Source organism: Hemitrygon akajei, chromosome 3, assembly GCF_048418815.1.
Source record: "Hemitrygon akajei chromosome 3, sHemAka1.3, whole genome shotgun sequence".
In the NCBI taxonomy this organism is placed as follows: Eukaryota; Metazoa; Chordata; class Chondrichthyes; order Myliobatiformes; family Dasyatidae; genus Hemitrygon; species Hemitrygon akajei.
Window position 1 is genome coordinate 155,664,178 of NC_133126.1, and position 24,358 is coordinate 155,688,535.

The 24,358-nt window shown below is 39.2% G+C and overlaps 1 protein-coding gene across 4 annotated transcripts in view; it reads left to right on the top strand.

Annotated features, from left to right (window-relative positions):
* LOC140725535 (mitofusin-1-like) overlaps positions 1-24,358 on the top strand; it is a 107,944-nt gene that overhangs the window by 41,394 nt on the left and 42,192 nt on the right. For all 4 annotated transcript variants that reach the window (XM_073041122.1, XM_073041121.1, XM_073041120.1 and 1 more), the window contains 7 exons: positions 5,177-5,339; positions 8,013-8,137; positions 9,107-9,215; positions 14,408-14,515; positions 14,724-14,877; positions 15,497-15,564; positions 20,438-20,559. In XM_073041122.1, the coding sequence (XP_072897223.1) occupies positions 5,177-5,339; positions 8,013-8,137; positions 9,107-9,215; positions 14,408-14,515; positions 14,724-14,877; positions 15,497-15,564; positions 20,438-20,559 (849 nt within the window). The remainder of the gene's footprint in view (positions 1-5,176; positions 5,340-8,012; positions 8,138-9,106; positions 9,216-14,407; positions 14,516-14,723; positions 14,878-15,496; positions 15,565-20,437; positions 20,560-24,358) is intronic.

A 24,358-nucleotide genomic window follows, 5' to 3' on the forward strand; every position in this document is an offset into this window, starting at 1 on the left:
TTAAAATATGATGATTGGGTGATGGCTGGTTGGGTTTTAACAATTTTTTTTAAACTTTGAGAGGATGAAAAACTAGCAGAAATAATGAATTTCATTATTTTTAAGTTGAGGGAAAGCACTTGATTTGTACATTTCAGCAATAATCCTGATTTTAACCAAGAATTGGAGGCATATTTTGAAATGTAGTGGATTCTGGGTAATTGGGCCCTCACTTAATTGGAGCAACTCTAAAAGAACAAAAACTAATCGAGAAAATTGCTAAGATCCCTTTGTTTGTTTGGGACATTTTTGACACTTATTTGAGCCAGAAGACTCTTTATATTTTTCATATTTCTCCTTACAACATGGAAGGAGGCTATTCAGCCATGAAGTCTTTGCTTGTCCTCACAGCACTTCCACCAATCAACGTTCAAATTCAAGTTCATGTTTAATTGTCTTTCAACCATACTCAGGAATACAGCCAAATGAAATAGCATTTCTTTGTGGCCAAGGTGCAAAACGCAGTATCAACAGTTGCATATGGCACATGTAATTATGATAGTCGAGAAACTTAGAATTACGAAAAATAATAAATAGCCCAAGTCCCTGATTGTCATGGCCTGTAGGTTGATGGTGCATGGATATTGTTCTGGAACCACGTTTCTGCAAGAGCCAGCCATAGCAGTTCCTCATCTTGCACAAGTGCAGCTGCAGACAAATACAGTCACACTTGTCTTCCTGGGAGCAGACCCCAACCCAGTTTGGAATCCAGCAGGACACAGCCAGCTCCAGTGTCTCCTTCATCAGTGGCCCAAATAGGCAACCCTGAGGCATAAGGGCCTTGTCCACGCAACAACCGAGGCAACACAGCTTTCCTGCTATCAGTCTCACTAATGATCCAGTGAATCAGACTCCGTGTTCTTCATTACCAATGTCCAACAGGGTCTTGCGATCACAAGAAAACATCCAAGCCAATCATTTCCACCGTTTGTTGGATTGTGCACTTCCTTTGACGCCTTATTCCCTGGGTGTCTGTAGCAGGCTGCAATGTGTCCAGCTCTATTGCTATCCAGCAACTTGTTAGTGAGATAGACCTGCCATACTTAATGTTTTTAATATCCAGCAGTGCCATGCAAAAGTAAAAAAAGACAGAAAGGACAAACAGTTACACCTTCGTTTGGACCCAGAGAAGCTGCTGAATCCGAGTTTGCCATTATCTTACTGGAAACTGTTCAATTCCCTGTTTCTTATTTTCTTTCACATATTCCAGAACTATTCACCTTGCCCCACAGTTTTCTTATCTTGTATCTCCACCCACACTCAGAATAATAACAACCAAATAACCTACCAACCAGTACACCTATCACCCAGGGAAAATGCTTGCAAAGGGAGAGAATGTAACCACCACCTAGGATTGAACCGAGTCATTGGAGCTGTGTGGCAGTAGCTCTGCCTGGTATGCCACCTCATCTCTAGAAGAACAATGCGTATGTATTTCCCATATCCAGGAACTACATGAGACTGGAGAGATAGTAATGGGGGACAAAGAAATAGTGTATGAACTTCGTTGGTATTTTGCGTCAGTCTTCACTGTGGAAGACACTAGCAGAATGCCAGAAATGTAAGAGTGTTTGGGTGCAGAAGTGAGTGTATTTGCTATTTCTGAGGAGAAGCTGCTTGGGAAGCTAAAAAGTCTGAAGGTAGATAAGTCACGTGGGCAAAGATATGGCAGATGGAATACAGAGTAGGGAAGTGTATGGTCATACACACTTTTGATAGAAGGAATAAAGGTTTATGGGGAGTAAATTCAGAAATCAGAGGTGCAAAAGGACTTTATTTATTGAGATACAGTACATCTCTTCAATCTGCGCTGCCCACCAATCCCCCGATTTAATCCTAGTCTCATCACAGGACAATTTACAATGACCAATTAACTTACCAACCGGTACTACTTTGGACTGTGGGAGAAAACCAGAGCACCTGGAGGAAGCCCACGTGATCACAGGAAGAATGCACAAACTCCTTACAGCCAACAGGAAGGATTCAAAGGGGGGGAAAGGGGCCACAGTGGTTGACAAAGGAAGTCAGAGATTGCACAGCATTAAAAAAAAAAGGAAGTATGACAGAGCTAAGGTGAGTGTGAGGACAGATGATTGGGAAGTTTTTAAGGAACGACAGAACTTAACTAAAAAGGCAATACGGGGAGAAAAAATGAGGTACGAACGCAAGCTAGCCAGGAATATAAAGGAGGATAGCAAAAGCTTTTTTAGGTATGTGAAGAGAAAGAAGATAGTTAAGAACAATGTTGGGCCCTTGAAGAATGAATTGGGTGAAATTGTTATGGGAAACAGAGAAATGGCAGAAGAATTTAATAAGTACTTTAGATCTGTCTTCACTAGGGAAGACACAAGCAATCTCCCAGATGTATGGATGGGCCAAGGACATAGGGTAACAGGGGAAATGAAATGGATTGACATTAGGAAGGAAACGGTGATGAGTAGACTGATGGGACTGAAGGCTGACAAATCCCCAGGTCCAGATGGTCTGCATCCTAGGGTACTAAAGGAGGTGGCCCTGGAAATTGTGGATGCATTGGTAATCATTTTCCAATGTCCCACTTTTTAAGAAAGGAGGGAGGGAGAAAACAGAGAACTATCGACCTGTCATCCTGACATTGGTGGTGGGGAAGATGCTAGAGTCCATTATTAAAGATGAAATAGTGGCATATCTAGATAGTAGTGATAAGATTGGGCCGAGCCAGCATGGATATACCAAGGGTAAATCATGCTTGACTAATCTGTTGGAGTTTTTCGAGGATGTAACCAGGAAGTTAGACGGGGGAGATCCAGTGGATGTAGTGTACCTCGGTTTTCAGAAGGCATTTGATAAGGTCCCACATAGGAGATTGGTGGGTAAAATCAGAGCTCATGGCATTAGGGAAAGACATTGACATGGATAGAAAACTGGTTGGCAGATAGAAAGCAAAGGGTAGCGGTGAATGGGTGTTTCTCGGAATGGCAGGTGGTGACTAGTGGGGTGCCACAGGGCTCGGTATTGGGACCACAGCTGTTTACGATTTGCATCAACAATTTAGATGAAGGCATTGAGAATAACATCAGCAAATTTGCTGATGATACTAAGCTGGGTGGCAGTGTGACATGTGATGAGGATGTTAGGAGAATTCAGGGTGACTTTTATAGGCTGGGTGAGTGGGCAGATACTTGGCAGATGACATTTAATGTGAATAAGTGTGAGGTTATTCACTTTGGGAGTAAGAACAGGAAGGCAGATTATTATCTGAACGGTGTAGAGTTAGGTAAGGGAGAAATACAAAGAGATCTAGGAGTCCTTGTTCATCAGTCACTGAAGGTGAATGAGCAAGTGCAGCAGGCAGTGAAGAAGGCTAATGGAATGTTAGCCTTTATTACAAAGGGAATTGAATACAAGAGCAAGGAAATCCTCTTGCATTTGTACAGAGCCCTGTTGAGACCACACCTGGAGTATTGTGTACAGTTGTGTTCTCCAGGGTTAAGGAAGGACTTCCTGGCTGTAGAGGAAGTGCAGTGTAGATTCACGAGGTTAATTCCTGGGATGTCTGGACTGTCTTACGCAGAGAGGTTAGAGAGACTGGGCTTGTACACGTTGGAATTAAGGAGATTGAGAGGGGATCTGATTGAAACATATAAGATTATTAAGGGATTGGACAAGATAGAGGCAGGAAATATGTTCCAGATGCTGGGAGAGTCCAGTACCAGAGGGCATGGTTTGAGAATAAGGGGTAGGTCATTTAGGACAGAGTTAAGGAAAAACTTCTCCCAGAGAGTTGTGGGGGTCTGGAATGCACTGCCTCGGAAGGTAGTGGAGGCCAATTCTCTGGATGTTTTCAAGAAGGAGCTAGATAGGTATCTTATGGATAGGGGAATCGGGGGATATTGGACAAGGCAGGAACCGGGTATTGATAGTAGATGATCAGCCATGATCTCAAAATGGCGGTGCAGGCTCGAAGGGCCGAATGGTCTACTTCTGCACCTATTGTCTATTGTCTATAACAATGGGAAATGAAGCTGGGTCAACTGTACTGTACAGCATTGTGCTAACCACTATGCTACTATGCCACTTGGGAGTCCTTGTGCAGGATTCCCTCAAGGTTAACTTGCAGGTTGAGTTGGTGGTAAGAAAAGCAAATGCAATGTTAGTATTTATTTCAGGAGTATTAGAATATAAAAGCATGGATGTAATGCTAAGGCTGTATTAGGCATTGCTCAGAATGCATCTGGAGTATTGTGAGCAATTTTGGGCCCATTATCTAAAAAACATTGCTGGCATTGGGGAGGGTCCTGAGCAGGTTTATGAGAATGATCCTGGGAATGAAATGGTTAAATTACAAGGAATATCTGTTGGCTCTTAGCCTGTACTTGCCGGAGTCTGGAAGAATGAGGGGTGATCTCATTGAAACCTTTTGTAAATTGAAAGGCCTAGATAGAGCAGAGAGGATGCTTCCTATAGTGGAAGAGACTAGGAATCAATACAAGGGCATCACTTTAGAACAGATGAGGAGGAATTTCTTTAGCCAGAGAGTGGTAAATTTGTGGAATTCATTGCCACAGATGGCTGAGGATGCTCATTTATTGGGTGTATTAAGTGGAAGTTGATAGGTTCTCAGTAAAAGGGACAAAGAATATGGTGAGAATGCAGGCAACTGTGGTTGAGAGGAATAATAATTCAGCCATAATTGGAGTAGACTTTATGGGCTGAATGGCCTAATTCTGCTCCTATATCTTTATGGTCTTGTATGGAAATGCTTATTGGACTTGCTTCGTGGCCACGTGCATCAAATAAATGAAAGCAGCAGATATTTACTTTCCTCACTGAGGAGCCTAAAGGCCATACATGTGGAAAAAGGGAAACTAATTATTGCTTAGAAAATTTTAGACTCTTGGTGTTACCATGCAGGGTATTATATCTATTCCGGAAGCTGTAGAAGGCTGCTGCTATTTTTTCGTAGATTAATACCACATGTTGTACTTTGAAAACATAGTTAAATTTCTTGGTTATCCACATTTCTATCCTCAAGCATATTTTGATACTGTTGCCAAAAAATAAATCAATAGATTTTAATATTGCAAATTTTCTATGTAAATGAAAATTCTGTTTGAATTGAAAGAGAACTTTTTGAAAGTTATTTTGTTTTTCATAGAACGAGTAATGGAAAGAGTACTGTAATCAATGCAATGTTACGGGACAAGGTACTGCCGAGTGGCATTGGACATACAACTAACTGTTTCCTAAGTGTTGAAGGAACAGAAGGGGACAAAGCTTATTTGATGACTGAAGACTCTGAGGAAAAGAAGAATGTGAAAGTAAGTACTTGTTTATGCATGAAATGAATGGATATTGAGATCAGTAGGGTTTTAATATATTTTTACATAAATTGTATGCTGGAGTGAATATGCTATATATTGCAGTTTTCTAATTCAGCAACTTTGTCTTGGAGAAGATTTATCTTCTCAAGGATACATCTTCAATCAGGATTTCCATAGAAGTCTTTGTTTCTAATAAGTCACCAGAAGAATTTTTCTTCTCACTTCCAATCTCATTCTTCTCGTACCAAAATCTTATCCAATCCCCAAAGAGATGTTTTCCTAACTTTTCTACAGCTATTATATATAACATTTACTTTAGTTAATATGGTATCTTGGTTGACTCCCTTAAATGCTCCTAGGCACCATGTTTCTAATAGAACCATAGTGATGATTAAATTTTACTACAGCCATGCAGTGAACACTTCGCAAAACAAAAAAAAAACAGGCATAGAATACTTGGCTTATTCAATAAGCTTACCTTTTCCTTCAATCTTTAATGCACATGGTTAACAAAAAATTTGTTCATTTCAGATTTAAGATAATTGATCAAGTTTTAGTTGTCATTTGCAGAGGGAGTTGCAGACTTCGAACAACCTTTCTCTTTGAAAGTCTGGTCCTTATTTCCAGACTATCCATATTCCTAGATTGTCCATCCATGAGATGTAATTTTTCTATATCTTTTTATCTTTGCTGTTCTTTAGTATCTTCAAAATGAACTTTATTTCTAAATTCCAGTGCATGCAAAGGAACTGTTCAAATTGTAATGGGTAATTTTTTAAAAAAAACTTGGTACAGTTGTGCTCTATTTACGTTAGAATTTGTACCCCCTGACTTTAGGAGTAAAAGTAATGCTCTAATTTGAGGAATGACAGAGACAAGGAAAAATCCCTACTTTGCTGGAAACAATAATGTTAAATATCAAAGGCACACAAGTGAATCTGCAGATGCTAGAAATAAATAAAAACACAAAATGCTGGCAGAACTCAGCAGGCCAGACAGCATCTATGGGAGGATGTAGTGACGACGTTTCGGGCCGAAACCCTTCATCAGGAGTGAAGTAACATGGGATGGTGGAGAGGGGATAAGAAGTGGGGGGAGGGATGAAGTAGAGAGCTGGGAAGTGATAGGCTGGAGGGAAATGGGCTGGGGGAAGGTGGAGAATTATGGGAAATAAAAGAAAGAAAGGTAAGGCTGGGGGGAGATTATAGTGAGGGGGAAAAAAGAGAGAGAAAGAGAACCAGACTAAAATAATAGATAGGGATGGGGGTAAGGGGGGGGCAGGGGTATCAATGGAGGTCTGTGAGCCTCCTACCTGCCGGCATGAAGGTAGCCTCCTACCTGCTGGCATGAACACCGGCGCTCAGTCCTCCAGCAGTGGCGGGATCTCTCTGTGGCCACACACTTCAATTCCACAGACCACTCCCAATCTGACATGTCTGTCCATGGCCTCCTCTACCGTCAAGATGAGGCCACACACAGGTCAATGGAGCAATACCTTATCTCCCGCCTAGGTAGCCTCCTACCTGCCGGCATGAACATCCAACTCACAGGCCTCCGTTGATACCCCTGCCCCCCCCCCCTTAACCCCATCCCTATCTATTATTTTAGTCTGGTTCTCTTTCTCTCTTTTTTTCCCCCTCACTATAATGTCCCCCCAGCTCTACCTTTCTTTCTCTTTTATTTCCCATAATTCTCCACCTTCCCCTTAGCCCATTTCCCTCCAGCCTATCACTTCCCAGCTCTCTACTTCATCCCTCCCCCCACTTCTTATCCCCTCTCCACCATCCCATGTTACTTCACTCCTGATGAAGGGTTTCGGCCTGAAATGTCGTCACTACCTCCTCCCATAGATGCTGTCTGGCCTGCTGAGTTCTGCCAGCATTTTGTGTTTTTAATGGTGAATATAATTATTACTGGTCAGTTATGTAATAAAGCAACAGTAGAGGCATCATAAGTGATGTACCAGATGTAAAAGAATTGTGAATTTAAAGATAACTTCGTAAAGGTGTTGAGAGTTGGGTTGATGGGAACAAGAGAAGTGGAGCTTTGTGAATGAAAGAGCAATGATACAGTGAGAAAGCAATGTAAAGTGGATGCTAATGAAGAATTTGTCAAAGCTTAATAAAAGTTTGCAACATTTACTTCAATAGAAGGCTTGCAATGTAGTGATTGTGAATGTAGAGAAGAGGAGTTTGTGTGAGCAGAAACATTTAAATGGGAACAAAAGGGCAGTGAATTGGAGGAAAAAATGGGACAAAACTGGAAATTGACATTGTTGCCTTGATTGGGAGAGATCAGGTTAGAGAGAATTGCAATAGAACTAAAGCTAATTTGGGATATATACAGTAGAGTGCAAATACAAGTTTTATATGTATTTTGTAGATTTTATTTCTCATTAAAACTATATAAAATTTGTATATAATGAATATATTAGCTAGTATTAATTATAAAGGAGAATGTGTAGGTATCTGTGTCTTTGGAGAGATGCCTTATATTTTTATATTTACTGTTTTTATGAAGTAACCTGGGTATTAAAGTGTTTTTCTCTTGAGTCCTGTCTATTTGTCTTGGTGGTATTACATATATTTTTGCCTTTTAAATCACATTATTTATTGCGAATTTCATAGCACAATGTGCATTTACATAGACTGAATATATCTCTGTTTTTAGACTGTGAATCAGCTGGCACATGCTTTACATCAGAATGAATACTTAGATGCTGGATGTCTAGTTCGTGTTTTTTGGCCAAAATCGAAATGTGCTCTTCTACGAGACGACTTGGTGTTAATGGACAGGTCTGATCAGTTCAAAATACTGTTTCTTCATTGTTTTACTGCTCCAGCTGAATAAGAAGCAGGACACTTAGTTCCTTAATTTTTGAAACATTCAAATGCTATCTGATTTTTTTTTGTATGATTTCTACAGTCAAGGATTAAGCATTAGTGGTCACTGCTGACTTTGAAGAAATTGTTTTCTGACATGATTTTCGGCTGTCTTGACATAATTTGTGGCTCAGAGATCTGTGTTCATCCACATTGTTGGCATCAAGAAAGCTAAGCAGCCAATCATGAAGCACTCCCATCAAATAAGGAAATAAAAGACACTAATTTTTAACTAGCTAAATACTTTACAGAGTTAAATAAAGATGGTGATATTTACTGAATATTAAGCTAAAAACTGAAATATATCCAGAAAAATTAAGAAAAAACTAGAGAATTCTGAAATTTAAAAATTGCTGAGAAAAGTTCATTCCCTGCTGTTGAACATTGTGGGCATGCTATGTTGGCACTGGAATGTGCATTAACACCTGCAGGTTGTCCCCAGTGTATCATTGAGTTTGTTGGTTGTTAATGCAAATGACACATTTCACTGTATGATTTGATGTACCTATGATAAATACTTGTAAGTGAATCTGAATTCCTGCATAAAATATTTTCTGATTACAGAGACGTTGTGTAATAGTTTTAACTTAATGTAATATTAAAGTTCAGTTGTGCCTCTCTCACCAAGTGGAAAGTTTGAGGTTTATTTGGAACAGGTTAATTGATAAAGATGAAGTTACAATTTCTGCATTTATTTTGATATCTATGCATGTGTCTCCTCTAGAAGTTGCAGTCAGATTTAATTAATGATAGTGAGCATTGAAAGCCACAACATTATACTCTGCAATTTCTATTTAATCTCCGTTATGCTCATTTCAAAAATTTACAAATTTCCGAATGCATGTTATATGTATTTGTATCAATTGATGTTTTCTTCTGTAGCCCTGGTACTGATGTCACCACTGAGTTGGATTCATGGATTGACAAATTCTGCCTAGACGCTGATGTCTTTGTGTTAGTTGCAAATTCTGAATCAACACTAATGCAAACAGTAAGTGAATGCTTTTTGTTCTTGGCACAATTTGAAGACAGTTATCAGAAGGATTATCATTTGTTTACATTTTCCACTGTTTTCTTTCCAACACTCTTAAAGGTACAGGGTGTGAATAAATGAATATAATTTAACGGTTGTTGAAAACTAAACAAATTGTATAAACAAAATTCAAGTTTAAATTGGACAAAACTGTCGTATAAAGAATATTGGGGCAGATAAAAGCCCCTTAGGCTTGCTCTTCTATTTCCAGATCTCTGAAGTCCACACATCAGTTAATTTGCGCATCCGAACATCTTTTGGTTAGAAAATTCCAAAAATTCAAGCTTGGTACTTAATTTCATTATGCCTTCATTCAAAATAATGACTGAATCACTTTGAGCTTGGTTCAGGCTCATGGAACCTAGCGACCAACATCTGCTGGTCTTGCTGATTGTTGCACGAGGTGGAGTAGTTTGCTAGTGGTAATCTGGCTGCTTGCACTGAAAACCAAGATCTTAACCAAGGCCCAAGCATATAACATTCTAACAGGTCATGTTGTATGAAGGGCTTTTCCAATGTTTCTAAATGATCAAAGGTATTTGGAAACGGTCAAATACAATTAAATTAAAGTTACAGAAACATTACTGTTCAGCTTGTTTAAATAACAAATATTCAGTATAAGCCTTCACCTAGTTTAAGAGAAAGTTAGCAAAATCAGTCAAATATATTAGTCCTCCATGGTTGACACAAACCTGAAGAGCTAGATGTGTATCAGGACCCTTTGCATGGTACATTATAGATAGATATCTATCAATACTCAAAATCAGTGGATCCCAGACTGCAGACTCAGACTCAGATACATGGCATGCAAGCCATTCTGTAGGTACGATTGAAGCTCAGAGGCCTTAGACATTGCCTCCCCCTACTCTTGACTATCCTGCTGACAAATGTACGGTATCTAGAAAATGAACACTTCAGAGCAAGATTGCCTTATGAGGGACATCAAGGACTGCTGTGTCCTTGGGTTCACAGAAACATGGCTCACACCCACCATTTCGGACACAGCGCTGCAGCCCAATGACTTTACCATTCTTTGCAAAGGCAAGAGAACTGAGTCTTTTAAAGGCAGAATAATGTTTTATGATTCACTCATCATGGTGCACAGATGTGGCGGTTTTGTCTCACTCCTGGTCACCTGACTTGGAACATCTAGCAGTGAAATGTCGACCATTTTATCTGCTGAGGAAGTTTTCTACTGTTACCCTGCTAGCTGTGTAATTCCACTTTTGGACAACATCAGGCAGGCACTGGAGGTGCTGAGCACTGTGATCAGTGCGCCTGGATGCCTACCCTGTCATTGCAGGGAATTTCAATCAAGCCATGTTGAAGAAGTCTCTGAACAACCACCACTAACATATCACCTGTTGAACTAGAGGAGCCAAGACACTTGACCATTTTTATACCACCATCAAGAATGCTTAATGTGCTATCCCACGCCCACACTTTGGAAAGTCGAATTCCTTCACTGTGCTTCTAACCCTGCTGTACAGGCAGAGACTAAAGACTGCAGCACCAGTGGTGAGGACTGAGAAGGCATGGTCAAGGGAGGTGGAGAAGCGCTTCCAGGACTGTTGATGGAAGGGACAATCTGGTAAGATGGCAGCACACTCAAATGCAGCAGCTTCTATGGGACCAACCAAAGGTGCAATTGTCTTTTTTTAAACATATTTTTATGATCACAAGACCCTGCTGGACATTAAAACTGAAAGAACTACAGGTCTACCCCATCAGCGAGTTGTTCATTGGTGGAAAAACTGCAGGATCTGGACTAGGTGTGGACCATGCTGCTGCCTGCATCATAAAGGCATCAGAGGAGTCGGCGCATGAAGGTGCTGTATAGTCTAATAGTGAGTGATTGTCTTAGTTATTTTTCTTGTGATTACTAGACCCTGTTGGACATTGTTAATGTGGAATGCTGCAGGTTAATTCACTGATTTATTGGCAGACTGCAGGGGCAGGTGGTGGGGGTGCTGTGTGTGCTCTGTTGTAGTGAGGACTAGGGCTCGTCTCATTGCCACCTGTTTATTGCTGCCCAGGAGAGAGGCATTGGAGTTGGTGCACTCCACTGGAGTGCTGGGGGTGGTGTAGCGCAGTGTCCAAGCTGGAGTCAGTGCCACACCCAGTGTTTGCGTGATAGAAGACTAGCTGTGTTGTGTTTGAATGCAGACTACTGCATCATTCATGGACTCGGGGGTCTTGGGGTATTTTTTTTGTGTGACTATTTTACTGATATATGCACTTGTTATCTTATGTCTGCATTGTGCTGGGTATGACTGTTAGTATAGTGTTTTGCATCTTGTCCCCAGAGTAATGATGTTTCATTTGGCTGTATTCATGGATATTCATGTATGGTTGAATGACATTTGAATTTGAACTTGAGGTATTCAGGGATTTGTCTTCAAATCTGAATGAATATGCCACAGTTGTCACCAACTTCATCAAGACGTGTGGAAGAGTATGTGCCTTCATGAACATACCGGACATACCAACAAAAGCCGTGGCTGAACAGGAAATTCATGGTCTGCTAAGGGCTACATCTGTGGCATTCAGGACCAGTGATCCAGAAGTGGACAAGAAGTCCTGGTATGACCTACAGAAGGTTATCTTAAAAGCAAAAATCAATTCCGATTGAAGTGAGAGATGGAATCATATGTACATTAGCTCTGGTTTGGTTTGCAGGCCATTAATTTCTACAAGGCAAAACCTAACCATGAATAGCTGTGATGCTTTGTTGCCAGATGAGCTCAATGTCTTTTATGCATGCTTCGAAAGGGAGAATAAAACTGCATCCATACGAATCCCTGCAGCATCTGATGACCCAGTGATCTCTGTTTCAAAGGCCAACATCAGAACATCTTTCTAGATGGTGAACTCTTGCAAGATGTCAGGCCTGGCAGGATACTGAAAGCATGTGCCAACTAAATGGGGGGAGTGTTCAAGGATATTTGCAATCTCACTGCTGACATTGGAGGTTCTCACCTGCTTCAAAAGGGCAACAATCATACAATGCATATGTACAAAATTAAGGGAGAGAAGTTTAGGGGAGACATCTGTGTAATTTTTTTACATAGAGGGATGTGAGTGCCTGGAATGACTTGCCAGGGTTGGTGGTGGAGGTTAAAACCTTAGGGGTATTTAAGAGCCTCGTGGACAGGCACATGGATGAAAGAAAAATGGAGTGTTATGGGGTAGTGTGGGTTTAGTACTTTTATTTTTAAGGATTATATGGGTCAGCACAACATGGAGGGCTGAAGGGCCTGTACTGTGCTGTAGTGTTCTATGGTTCTATGGTTAAGTACCCAAGGACAGCAGGGTGAGTTGCCTCAATGACTTTCACCCAATTACACTCACATCTATGGTGATGAAGTGCTTTGAGAGGTTGATCTAAGCAAGGACCTGGACCCACTGCAATTTGCCTACTGCCACAATACGGCTACAGGGAATGCAGTATTACTAACTGTCCACTTGGTCTTGGATCACCAGCACAATAGCAATACCCTCATCAGGCTGCTGTTTATTGCAGTTCAGCATTCAACACAATTATACTCTCAGTTCTAATCAACAAACTCCAAAACATGTCCCTATGTACCTCCCTCTGCAACTGGATCATTGATTTCCTCACTGAGAGACCACATTGAGTTCAAATCAGAAATAACATTTCTTCCTCGCTGATGGTCAACACTGGCGGACCTCAAGGTTGTGTGCTTAATCCACTGCTCCACTTTTTCTACACCTGTGACTGTGTGGCTAGGCACAGCTTTAACATCATCAATAAATTTGCTGATGACTCAACTATTGTTAGCAGAATTTCAGATGGTGATGAGGAGGCATACAGGAGCTGGATAGATCGAAGTTCAAAGTAAATTTATTATCAAAGTACACAGGTCACCATATACAACCCTGAGATTTGTTTTCTTGTGGGCATATTCCGAAAACCCAAGAAACATAATAGAATCCAATAGTGCCCAACAGAATGGACAAACAACCATAATGCAGAAGACAACAAATTTTGCAAATACAAAAAAAGAAATAATTATTGAAAACATGAGATGAAGAGTCCTTGTAGATTTGCTGGTTGAGTGGTGGCAACAATAACCTTGCACTCGACATCTGTAAGACCAAGGAATTGATCATGGACTTCAGGAAGAGAAAGTCGAGAGAACACACACCAGTCCTCATTGAGGGGTCAGCAGTGGAAAGGGTGAACAGTTTCCAGTTCCTGCTTGTCAACATCTCTGAAGATCCATCAAAGTGATACAATTACAAAAGCAGTGACTGTATTTCGTTAGGAGTTTGAGGAGACTTGATATATCACCTAAGACTCCCGCAAACTTCTACAGATGTACCCTGGAGAGTATTCTAACTATTTGCATCAGAATCTGGTATGGAGAGGCCACTGTATAGGATCAGCAAAAGCTGCAAAATGTTGTAAGCTCAGCCAGCTCCATCATTGGCAATAGCCTTCCCAGCATCCAGAACACCTTCAAAAGGTGGTGCCTCAAAAAGCCAGCATCCATCATTAAGACCCCCCCCCCCCCCCCCCCCATCACCCAGGACGTGCCCTTTTCTCATAGCTACAATCAAGGAGGAGGTACAGAAGTCCAAAGACACACACACACAAATTTCAGGAACAACTTCTTCCCCTCTGCCATGGACAAAGAACCCATGAAAACTACCTTACTATTTATTGCTCTTGTTTTTGATCGTCTTGCATTACTTAATTAATTTACATGTATTTCTTATTGTAATTTAGTTTTTAAAGTATGTAATGCAATGTGCTGCTGCAGGACTATTAATTTTACAACATATACCAGTGATATTAATTCTGATTCTGTCCTGTCCTCAATGCACCTGGCAGAGTTGATCACTATGCATTTAATACTTTTTGCAGCAGCAACATGAAGTCTCTGTCATATACTGCAGGTAGTCAGTACTTCGTTATTGAACTCTTGGCTACATATCAGCTTGATCACATTCCATGCCTTTTATTCACTGTTCATAGGGAAAAAACCTGCAAATTGATGTGATAGCAGAATGTTATGTCATATAATGTTATCAGTTTTAAATGTTTTCAAAATTAGAATTTTAAATATTATTGTAAACTTCGGATATTCAAAATATTTCTAACGATTTAGTTATGTCACTTTCAGGAAAAACATTTTTTTCATAAAGTTAATGAGAGACTTTCCAAGCCGAATATTTTCATCTTGAATAATCGTTGGGATGCTTCTGCTTCTGAGCCAGAATACATGGATGAAGTAAGTTGCAATTTGACAGTACATTATAATTTGTTATTGAATGAATGATGTCTTAATTAAATATGTTAATAATCATGCTTAAATGCTGAATTGAATAGCCATACAGGCTTATTGCTTTGTATGTTTATTGTTGTGATAACAGACTATGAGAAAATAGAAATCTGTTAATTTTGCTGATATACAAGTCTGTGTTTTCTTTATAATTTAGGTGCGCCAGCAGCATACTGATCGCTGTATTAACTTCCTGGTTAATGAGCTTGGAGTAATGGATCATGCACAAGCTGGGAATCGTATATTTTTTATTTCTGCCAAAGAGGCTGTAAATGCCAGAATTCATAAAGCTCAAGGGATGCCAGAAGGTGGTAAGTGTGGTGCTCTCCACTGTAATATGCTACCGTGGTGCCCCAAAGGGTAATTAAATGGCCTATTCCAAATTGGTGTCCTTAATTTGCTATGAAATAGCCCATAGAGAAAACTCAAAACTCATTTTTTTAGGTTGAGTAACTAACTGACATACAGAGATATGTAAATCACAAAATTGTACATTTGAATTTAAGTGACTATGCTGAGGGTATTAAACAAATGCTATGCGTTACCAATTTTTTCTGTTATTATACTACATGTGATTTGCCTTGATTGATAACAAATTTGGAATTAATTCTTTTGGAAAGTGTCCTTGCCTGTTAACTTAATCAATACTTCACACCATGGCACTGGAATAGGCCCTACAGACCATGACGCCTGTGCCAACCATGAAGGCATATTAAACTATTCCCAAGTGCCTTCTTGCGATCTGAATTCCACTCCCCCCAATTACCTGTTCGTGTGCATGTCTAAATGTCCTTTAAGGGTCACTTTTATTTATATATTTATATATATATATATATATATATAAAAATTTTAAAAATCATGTTTTTTTTATGACTTCATCCTTGTATAATAAAAAAATTAGCAACTTTTTTGGTGGTATTTAACTTTCAGGTGGTGCACTCGCAGATGGATTCCAGGCTAGACTTTTTGAATTTCAAAATTTTGAGCGCCAGTTTGAGGTATGCAGTAGGTAGCTGTCTTTAAATTTTGCCTCAAAAATTAATAATTTAAAGATTTCAGTTCTTTCTGGTTTGTTTGCAAAATTAAGTAATTTATGTACAATTTGAAAAATAAATCATTGATACATGTTTGTATTGAAATATTTAGTACTAGAAACTTGATTTAATAACTTCAGAGCTCCTTAAATTGTGCTTATATCATGAAGTGGTTTTTGCTTCCTCAAGGCTTGAGTTGTAGCTTTAGTATAATTAATACTATAAACTGGTATTTAAGGACATTTTAGATCTTGCACTGAAATTGACAGACATGACCTTTAAAATATTGTTTGCTTTTGAGTAAAAGTATTGAGAACATAAGCAGGCTTGAATGTAAACAAATTTCTAACCTATGTCTATGTACAATATTGGGCAAGAGGAAGGCAAAAATTGTGGGTAAAGTTAGCCACAAGTATACTTCAATTGCATTTAATGTCAGAACATGGGACCATAAACCTCTGTAATGCCTAGCAGTCATCAATTTATGCTTTTGCAGACTATTCGGCTGTTCTTTGTATTTTTTTTCTTTTTATTACCTTCAATAGAAGGAACATTTAGGTGCTTTCTGTTACTTTTGTGGAACTTGATGCAAAAGATTTTTATGTATTCTTCAAGATACTTAAAATTTACCTAGTAACATTTGTGATTAAATGAGGTATTCTGCTACTTTTTGACTATCTCAACTAAATTTTAAGCAGAGTCCCTTAATCCCTTTACTTAACTGGCTTCTATGCATTTGCATTTAAACAGTACTTCTATCTTCTATGGATGCATTATCTTGCCAGCTTATGTGCAGTTCCATGCACTTTTATGTCTATATAGAATTTATTGCCAACTCTCAATTAGTATATCTTTGGGTTTTATTTCATCAACAGACTTTGATGTGCAGGAAATTGTCTGTTTCATTTACAGTTGATCAAATGTTATTGATGGAAACCATTAATTTTTAAACTCATTATTACCTAGTTGTTAACCTCACATGGTATTACCAAATGAGGCTTGGTCCTCATTTAATGGTATCCATCAGCTCAATTATTGTTGTGAGCTCTTAAGTCTTTACAAGTCAGCTGCAGACTATAAACTTGTAACATTAGGAGGTAACATTACTTTCTAATCTTCAGTCCTTAAACTGCCCTATGACTCTCAGATGCCTAAACAATTCCATCCAAACCGTTCCCAGCCACTTGTCCCCTAGTCTTGACTTGGAAAAGGAACCACATCACATAATTTCAGTTGGCATCACATTTTTGAATAGTTCAATAGCAATATTAAGTAAGCACTGCCTTTATTTTTTTTTTAAAACCTCATAAATTCACTTAGCATTGAGTGAATTGAGTAGCAACTACAACACAGAAAAAGGCCTTTGATCCATCTAGTTTGTGCCAAATATTATTCTGCCTAGTCCCACCGACCTGCACCTGGACCATAGCCCTTCATACCCTTGCCAACCGTGTACTTATCCAGACTTCTCCATGGAAGAAACTGTTTATCTGCCGTTTCAAGAATCGTCCATTGGTTGTCCTTGTCTCAACAATGATTGTAATTATAATTTTCATTATGTTGCTACTCCATGATCACTATTATTTTCCACAGTTATGAGTTTTTGCTAATAGTAAGTGAGTTTTAGATGAAGACCAGACACTGCCTAATTAAATATTAAAAAAGCTCGAGGGGTGAAGTGAAAATACACTATTTCTGTTGACTCTAACTGCTGTTGTACCCTATTTCTTTACTCATGGTAGTTCCTTTAAGCTTCTCTGTTAACAGTTATTTTGCCAGATCCCATTAAATGTACATACAAGGGTCCTAACTATAATTTCAAGAAAAACCCTTGTGTAATGGAGGCTGTACTTCCATGTAAACGCTTAAAAGGACCACTGGTGGTTCAAAGTACCCAGAAAATAGTATAGGCAAGTTATAAAAATGGAGTTAAACAACCATATGCTTGCAAAGCACTGTTTACCAGTGGCCAGGAGAAGAATTTCTAGATTTCAATTCAGAATTTCCAAAACACAATTCTGAATAAAACTGTTCTAAATTAGAAAATGAACTTGGCATATAACAGATTAATTGCATGCCCACAGTTTCCTATGTTGCATTAATTGTGCAGCTTCCATTGTTGTCTCCCAGCAAAGTAGTGAATGTAATGTATATTTGCAACAATATTATAAATTTCTCTGCTGTCTCAATGCAAGCAATGCTATGTTGCTGTTCGACATGAGATTTAAATTTTATCTCCTGGAAATAAAAGTTATACTTGATAGCTTTTCTCATTTTGGAAAATTTTTTAAAAATGACACTGTGACATAGGGAAATGCGGGTGTTCAGTCGTTCCATGTGCTAAGCTCATATTCTGTTTTAAACAGCTGTATTCAGGATTGTGCTCTAGAAGTTCTGAATTGAAATCTAGCATGTTGATCTTGAAATAGAAGTCCAGTTTCTACAGTTTCCATTGTTTTCTAAAATTATAGAAATTGTTGATTGCTATCTTAACTAACCATATCTCAGTTTCTCTTTTGAGAATTTTCTTCTTTCCTATAGCTGTTCTTTAACAGTGTGTGTAACTTACTAGTCAACATTTTGTATTCATTGCTGAAGTCTAGATCTGCTTCGATGAGGTGCTCTGAGAAATTCTATTATGCTTTCTGTTGTTCTTATTTTCATCCTTCTGTTTTCTCTCAAAAATTACATTGGACAAGCATGTTTGACTTCCAGTATCACTTCTTTGTACTAGGAGCAAATCGATAATTATTGTTTCTGAAATGGTTAAGAATGGGGAGAAATATGGCTAGTTTATATCTGTTAGACTTCCTAAGAATAAGTATAGTTTTTGATGTAGAAGTTCCATTTAACTATATTTCTGTCTTTGCTATTCTAGCAGGAAAAAGTAGCAAATTTGAAACAGTTGAAAGATCAAATGAATATATTAAGTAGTTGTATACCATTATCCATCTGGTCCCATTCTTGTCTGTGCACTGGCTGCAGTTCTGGGCCTCTTCCCAATGCATTCCAGTTGTGTACGTGACCCTGATCTACTGGGTACATTTCCACCCAGTGCACATCATGCTTTGTCATGCTCCTGCCATGTTCCTGCTGCTGAAGGTCTGAGGGATGTTGTTCCTAGCCACTTGTTTAGGTTGGATGGCTAACTTGGAAATGTGGCCAGCTGCCAATAGCTATCTTGATGATATTAGTGAATGAAGTTCACCAGTCCATCAGCACAGTCTTTGGCTGACTGAGGACAGCTATGTTTGAAAATTGGCAATCAGCAACTTAAACCTGGCACACACCTCTTAGTCTACCAGACAGCAATGGTCCTTGCCGTTCTGCATGTTTCTAATACTTGGTCTACCAATGGCAGATCCTGCACGACACTGGAAAGATGCCACCAACACTGAATCCATTAAATCCACTGGAAGGATAAGTGTCAGCATTCTTTTCCAGGCCAACTTTACATTTATTCATTCATTTGGCCAAACTATGTTGTTCACTTACCCAACATAAAATTCCTAAACAGAAACTATTTTGATCTTTGTCATGAGAAGAGATTACAAGGTGAGCAGGCAAAAAGATTGAAGAACATTTTTAAAGGGTTCATAGAAAAAGATGATCCCCATTAACTGATGGGAATTTTTGGCTCATCGCTTCTCATGATGGAGAAGGTATATTTGACACGATACTGATAACTTAGAGTTTATGTTTGGGGAGCACACAGAAAAGCTGTATTAAAGGCAAATAAGAACATGTTATCAAACTATTCAGCTGCCTTCACTGTTAGGCACCTCCTGTGCTATCTGTGGGAAAATATGTGCTTTTCACATTGGTCGCATAAGTTACCTTTAAGCTCCAAAAGAATGTGTGGAAGCAAATCACCTTTAATCCTGAGGGGATTTCTTAAGAAGAATGGCATCCCATGTTAAGTTCTTGTCAAGCAGAAGGAAAGCAGATGTAAAATTTTGGTGCATAGACAATATTCAAGTGAAGCTTCCGTTAATACATTCTTCAATTGAATCCCATTGATAGTACATCCAGGTTCTGATAGTTGTGAAGCAATTTTGGACTTGGATTTTTCTAATGCAATAATCATAAGTACTTTTGAAGTGCAACTGCCACCAGTTTGAAAGGAGAAGGGGAGGTTCAGCAATAGTACAAAGGAAAGTAAAGGAAAAAGAAAATAACTGGTAAGAATTTGCAAAGAATGGTTAAACTTTCCTTTAAAATGTATGAAAGCAAAGCTCTGAAAATGTTGGTGAAGCAAACTGAATGTTCTCACACTGGTTAAAAAGCCCATCCTGTAGTCAGATTTTGTAGCTGAAACTTGATGTCATTATATGACATTTGAAATGCAAACAATAATGAGAGAAGTGTGCTAAAAATGACAACAGGAACAAAAAGAGAAGGTGTGTGTTTTTTAGATAATGAAGTTCATGTTAATTGTCCCAGCTAGAACATATCACCAGAGTTACAGGCACCTGCTCCGCCTTCCATAATGAGTACCATGCTCTGTATGAGGAACCGTAATTTAATCATTATTGACAAGTATGTCAAACATAGTTTTCATTGCATTTACTTATCATAAACATTATTTTTATACAGTATGTAATTTTCTTTTAAACACATTACTGTGAATACAGATATTTGGCCTAAGGCACTGCCTTGCTGCTGGTTTTTTTTGCATTTTTATTTGGTTTAACTTTTATTTAATGCTTGTTCTGTTGATGCTTCTGTGCATTTTGTTTAGAATCAGCAGCAAGTCTGTATCTCAGCATATCTTTATAATTGTCCAATGTAAGCAATATGAAGTTCACAGTAATGTGTTCCTGCTTGGACCTCGCAGGAGTGTATCTCGCATTCAGCAGTGAAAACAAAATTTGAGCAACACACAATCACAGCTAAACAGATCATAGACACTGTGAAAAACATCATGGACTCCATCAATGTGGTTGCAGCAGAGAAAAGGTAAGAAAAGCTCCCAGTGTCTGAATTTGCATTACAAGGAATTAGTTTGGGGAGATTTTACATTATCTGGGATTTGAATAAGTGATGCTAAAGTGAATCCCTAATTGTTTGGGTAAAATTAAATTTGACAAAGCCCTAAAGTAAATTTCATTTCCCTAGGCCATTCTTCCTGTCCCTTCACTTGACCTGCTAATCCAAGCATGGATAGAATGCAATGATATGTATCTACTTAATTGGTTATTTCTTGCGTTGCAACAATAGCCATAATGCAAATATTGTCTTTGGCTCTCGAGTTCTTCAGTTTACGGAATTAAACTCATTGAATTGTTTCAGAAGGAGGTTTTTTTGCCTATCAACTCATGCCAAAACAATCATCACCATACACTAGATTTTCCACTACCATAGGAAAGCTTTGGAATAAGAGAATGCCAGCAACAACAATGGAACCCTTTTTCAGCACACTGAAATCTGTAGCAAAATAATGGCCATCACCTCAGCTCTTTATATAGTCAAATAACTGGTCGCTGCTGACAAAGATTCACATCTATGCTAGTCCCATTTTTTTCCAGTGCTTGGTCCATATTATTTTAAACCTCTCCCATCCATGTACCTGCCGAAATTCCTTTTCAGTGTTGTTAATTTACTTGCCTCACTGCTCCTTACAACAGCTCATTCCATATACTGACGACCTTCTGGTTGAAAAAGTTGTCTCTTGGGTAACTTTTAAATCTCTCCCTCACTCAAAACCTGGTCCTCTAGTTCTTAATTTCTCCAGTATTTGGGGGAAAAAGATTATGTGCATTCACCACATCTATGCCCTTATGATTTTATTGTTCACTAAAAATAATAGCCTTCAATACAAATTGGTTGGTAACAGAAAAGGTTATGATGGAAAATAATTGGATGAGGAATTTTAGTCTCTGCCCTCCAATCTGCAGGTTTATATGACTCCCAAGCAGGAAGGGACTTGGAAATAATGAGGGATACGTTATAACAACACTTGCATCAATTATAACAAAAATAATATGCAAAAAGGGATGTAAGGGCCTTTTGTGAGAAAATGTGGACTATATAGTAGGATAAAGATAGATTGCATGAAAACATAAGAAGTGGGTTAGAGTTTAAAAACTGGAAAGTATATCATTGCAAGTGCCAGAAATTTTACACCTGCCCATTTACCTCCTTCCTTGCATCCATTTAGGGCCCCAAACAGTCCTTCCAAGTGAGGCAATACTTCACCTGCAAATCTGTTGGCGTCGTCTTTTGTATCTAGCGCTCCTGATGTAGCTTCTCCTACTTTGGTGACACCCAATGTAAACTGGAGTTCTGCTTTGTTGAGCACCTCTGCTCCATCCACCAAAAACGGAATTTCTCAGTGTCCAAACATTTTAATTCCAATCTCCATTGCCATTCAAACATATCAGTCCATGGCTGCCTCTTTTGCCACGATGTGGTCACTCTCAGGGTGGAGGAAGAATACCTCATATCCTGTCTGGGTAGCCTCCAACCTGAAGGCATGAACATTGATTTAAGACCATAAGACTTGGGAGCAGAATTAGGCCTTTCAGCCAATCAAGTCTGGTCCGCTATTTCGTCATGGCTGATTCATTTCCTTCACAACCCTATTCTGCTTTCTCCCCATAATTTTTCATATCCTGTCCAATCAAGAACCTATCAACCTCCACCTTAAATACACCCATTGACCTGGCCTCCAGAGCAACCTGTGGCAACAAATTCCACAGATTCACCTTCATCTCCGTTCTAAATGGATGTCCCTCTATTCTGAGGCTGTGCCCTCTGTTCCAAGACTCCCCCATCATAGGAAATATCCTCTCCACCTCCACTTTTTCTAGGCCTTTCAACATTCGATAAGTTTCAATGAAATTCCTCCTCATTCTACTAAATTCCAGCAAGTAAAGACCCAGAACCATCAATTGTTCCTCGGACAATAAGCCTTTTATTTCACGGAATCATTCTCATTAACCTTCTTTGAGGCCTCACTGGTGACTTAAAAAGCTTCAGCATTACTTTTTCATTCTAGTCTTCTCAAAGTGAATGCTATTTGCCTTTCACACCGACTCAACCTGCAAGTTAAACTTAAGGGAATCCAAGTCCCTTTGCACTCAGATCTTTGAACTTTCTTCCCATTTAGAAAATAGACCATGCTTTTATTCCTTCTACCATAGTGCATGACCATACACTTCCGGACACTGTATTCCATTGCCACTTCTCTGCCCATTCTCCTAAACTGTCTTACGTGCTTTACGTCCTTCTGTAGCCTCCCTGCTTCCTCAAAACTATCTGGTCTTCCACCCATCTTTGTATCGTCCGCAAACTTGCCCACAAAGCCATGAATTCCATTATCCAAAGTATTAGCATACAATGTAAAAAGTAGTTACCCCAACACTGACCCCAACAAAATACCACTAGTCACCAGCAGCTGATCAGAAAAGGCTCCCTTTGTTCCCACTCTTTGCCTCCTGTCATTCAGCCAGTGCTAGTATCTTTCATGTAATACCATGAATTCTTATCTTGTTAAGCAGCCTCATGTGTAGCACCTTGTCAAAGGCCTTTTGAAAATTCAAGTGTACAATCTCCACCAATTCTTTGTCTGTCCTGCGTGCTCTTTCCTCAAATGTTTCGAGCAGATTTGCCAGATTTCTCTTACAGAGGAAAAAAAAACCCTCCCCTTTCCCTCTTCTATTTCCCACTCTGGCCTCTTACCTCTTCTCCTCACCTGCCTATCACCTCCCTCTGGTGCTCCTCCTCCTTCCCTTTCTCCCTTGGTCCACTCTTGTCTCCTATCAGATTCCTTCTTCTCCAGCCCTTACCTTTCCCACCCATCTAGCTTCATCTCCTTTCACTCTCCCCACCTTTTTATTCTGGTGTCTTCCCCCTTTCTTTCCAGTCCTGAAGAAGGATCTTGAAAAGTCAACTTTATTCATGTCCATAGATGCTGCTTGATCTGCTGAGCTCCTCCGGCTTATTGTATATGTTGCAACAGGAAAGTATTATTACAATTGCATTGGGTACTTAGTGTTGAGGCCATGTCTCAACTACTATGCAGTTTTGGTCCCTTTTATTGAAGAAAGTAAGTACTGGCACTGAATTAATTGGGTTAATTCCTTGGATGACAGGATTGGTCCATCATGAGCAGTTAAAGAAGCTAGATCTATATTCTTTGTATTGATGAATGTAAGGTGGTGATGTTGAAACATCTAAGATCTTGAGAGGGCGTGAGAGAGTAGATAAGGGGATGTGATAGAATCTTAAATAAGGGAATGTAGTTAAAAATTAGAAAGGGGTGTTATTTAAACTGAAGTATATTGGAACAACTTCCCACAGAGGGTGGTGATTCGCTCTCTGAAGTTGTTCAAATACACTTTAATTTAAACTGGAGTTTTCCACCTGAAGATCATTGGAGGCATGTGCAAAAAGAAATGGATACAATTTTGAAAGATCTAGGGAATTGATGACAATGGGGAAATGGTACAGAAGAGGAAATGAGGCCTGGAGCAGATCAGCAATGACTAAATTGAATAGTGGCACAGTCTTGAGGGGCTGAGTGGCCTTAGTCTGCTCTTGTTTTATTATGTCCTTATCCTAACATTCTGCTAATCCAGGCAGAATTCTCTGACCATTCCTGTGGGATTACCCAAGAAATCCATGTAAGTGCAAAAGAATTGGGGGATTTGGCATAAAATCAATGTCTCTTCTTTCCTTGCTTTGTGCTCTGTTGTGTCTGTAGGCACAAAAAAAAGGAAACTTTGATTCCAGAGTTTGCAAGGTATTGTACAAT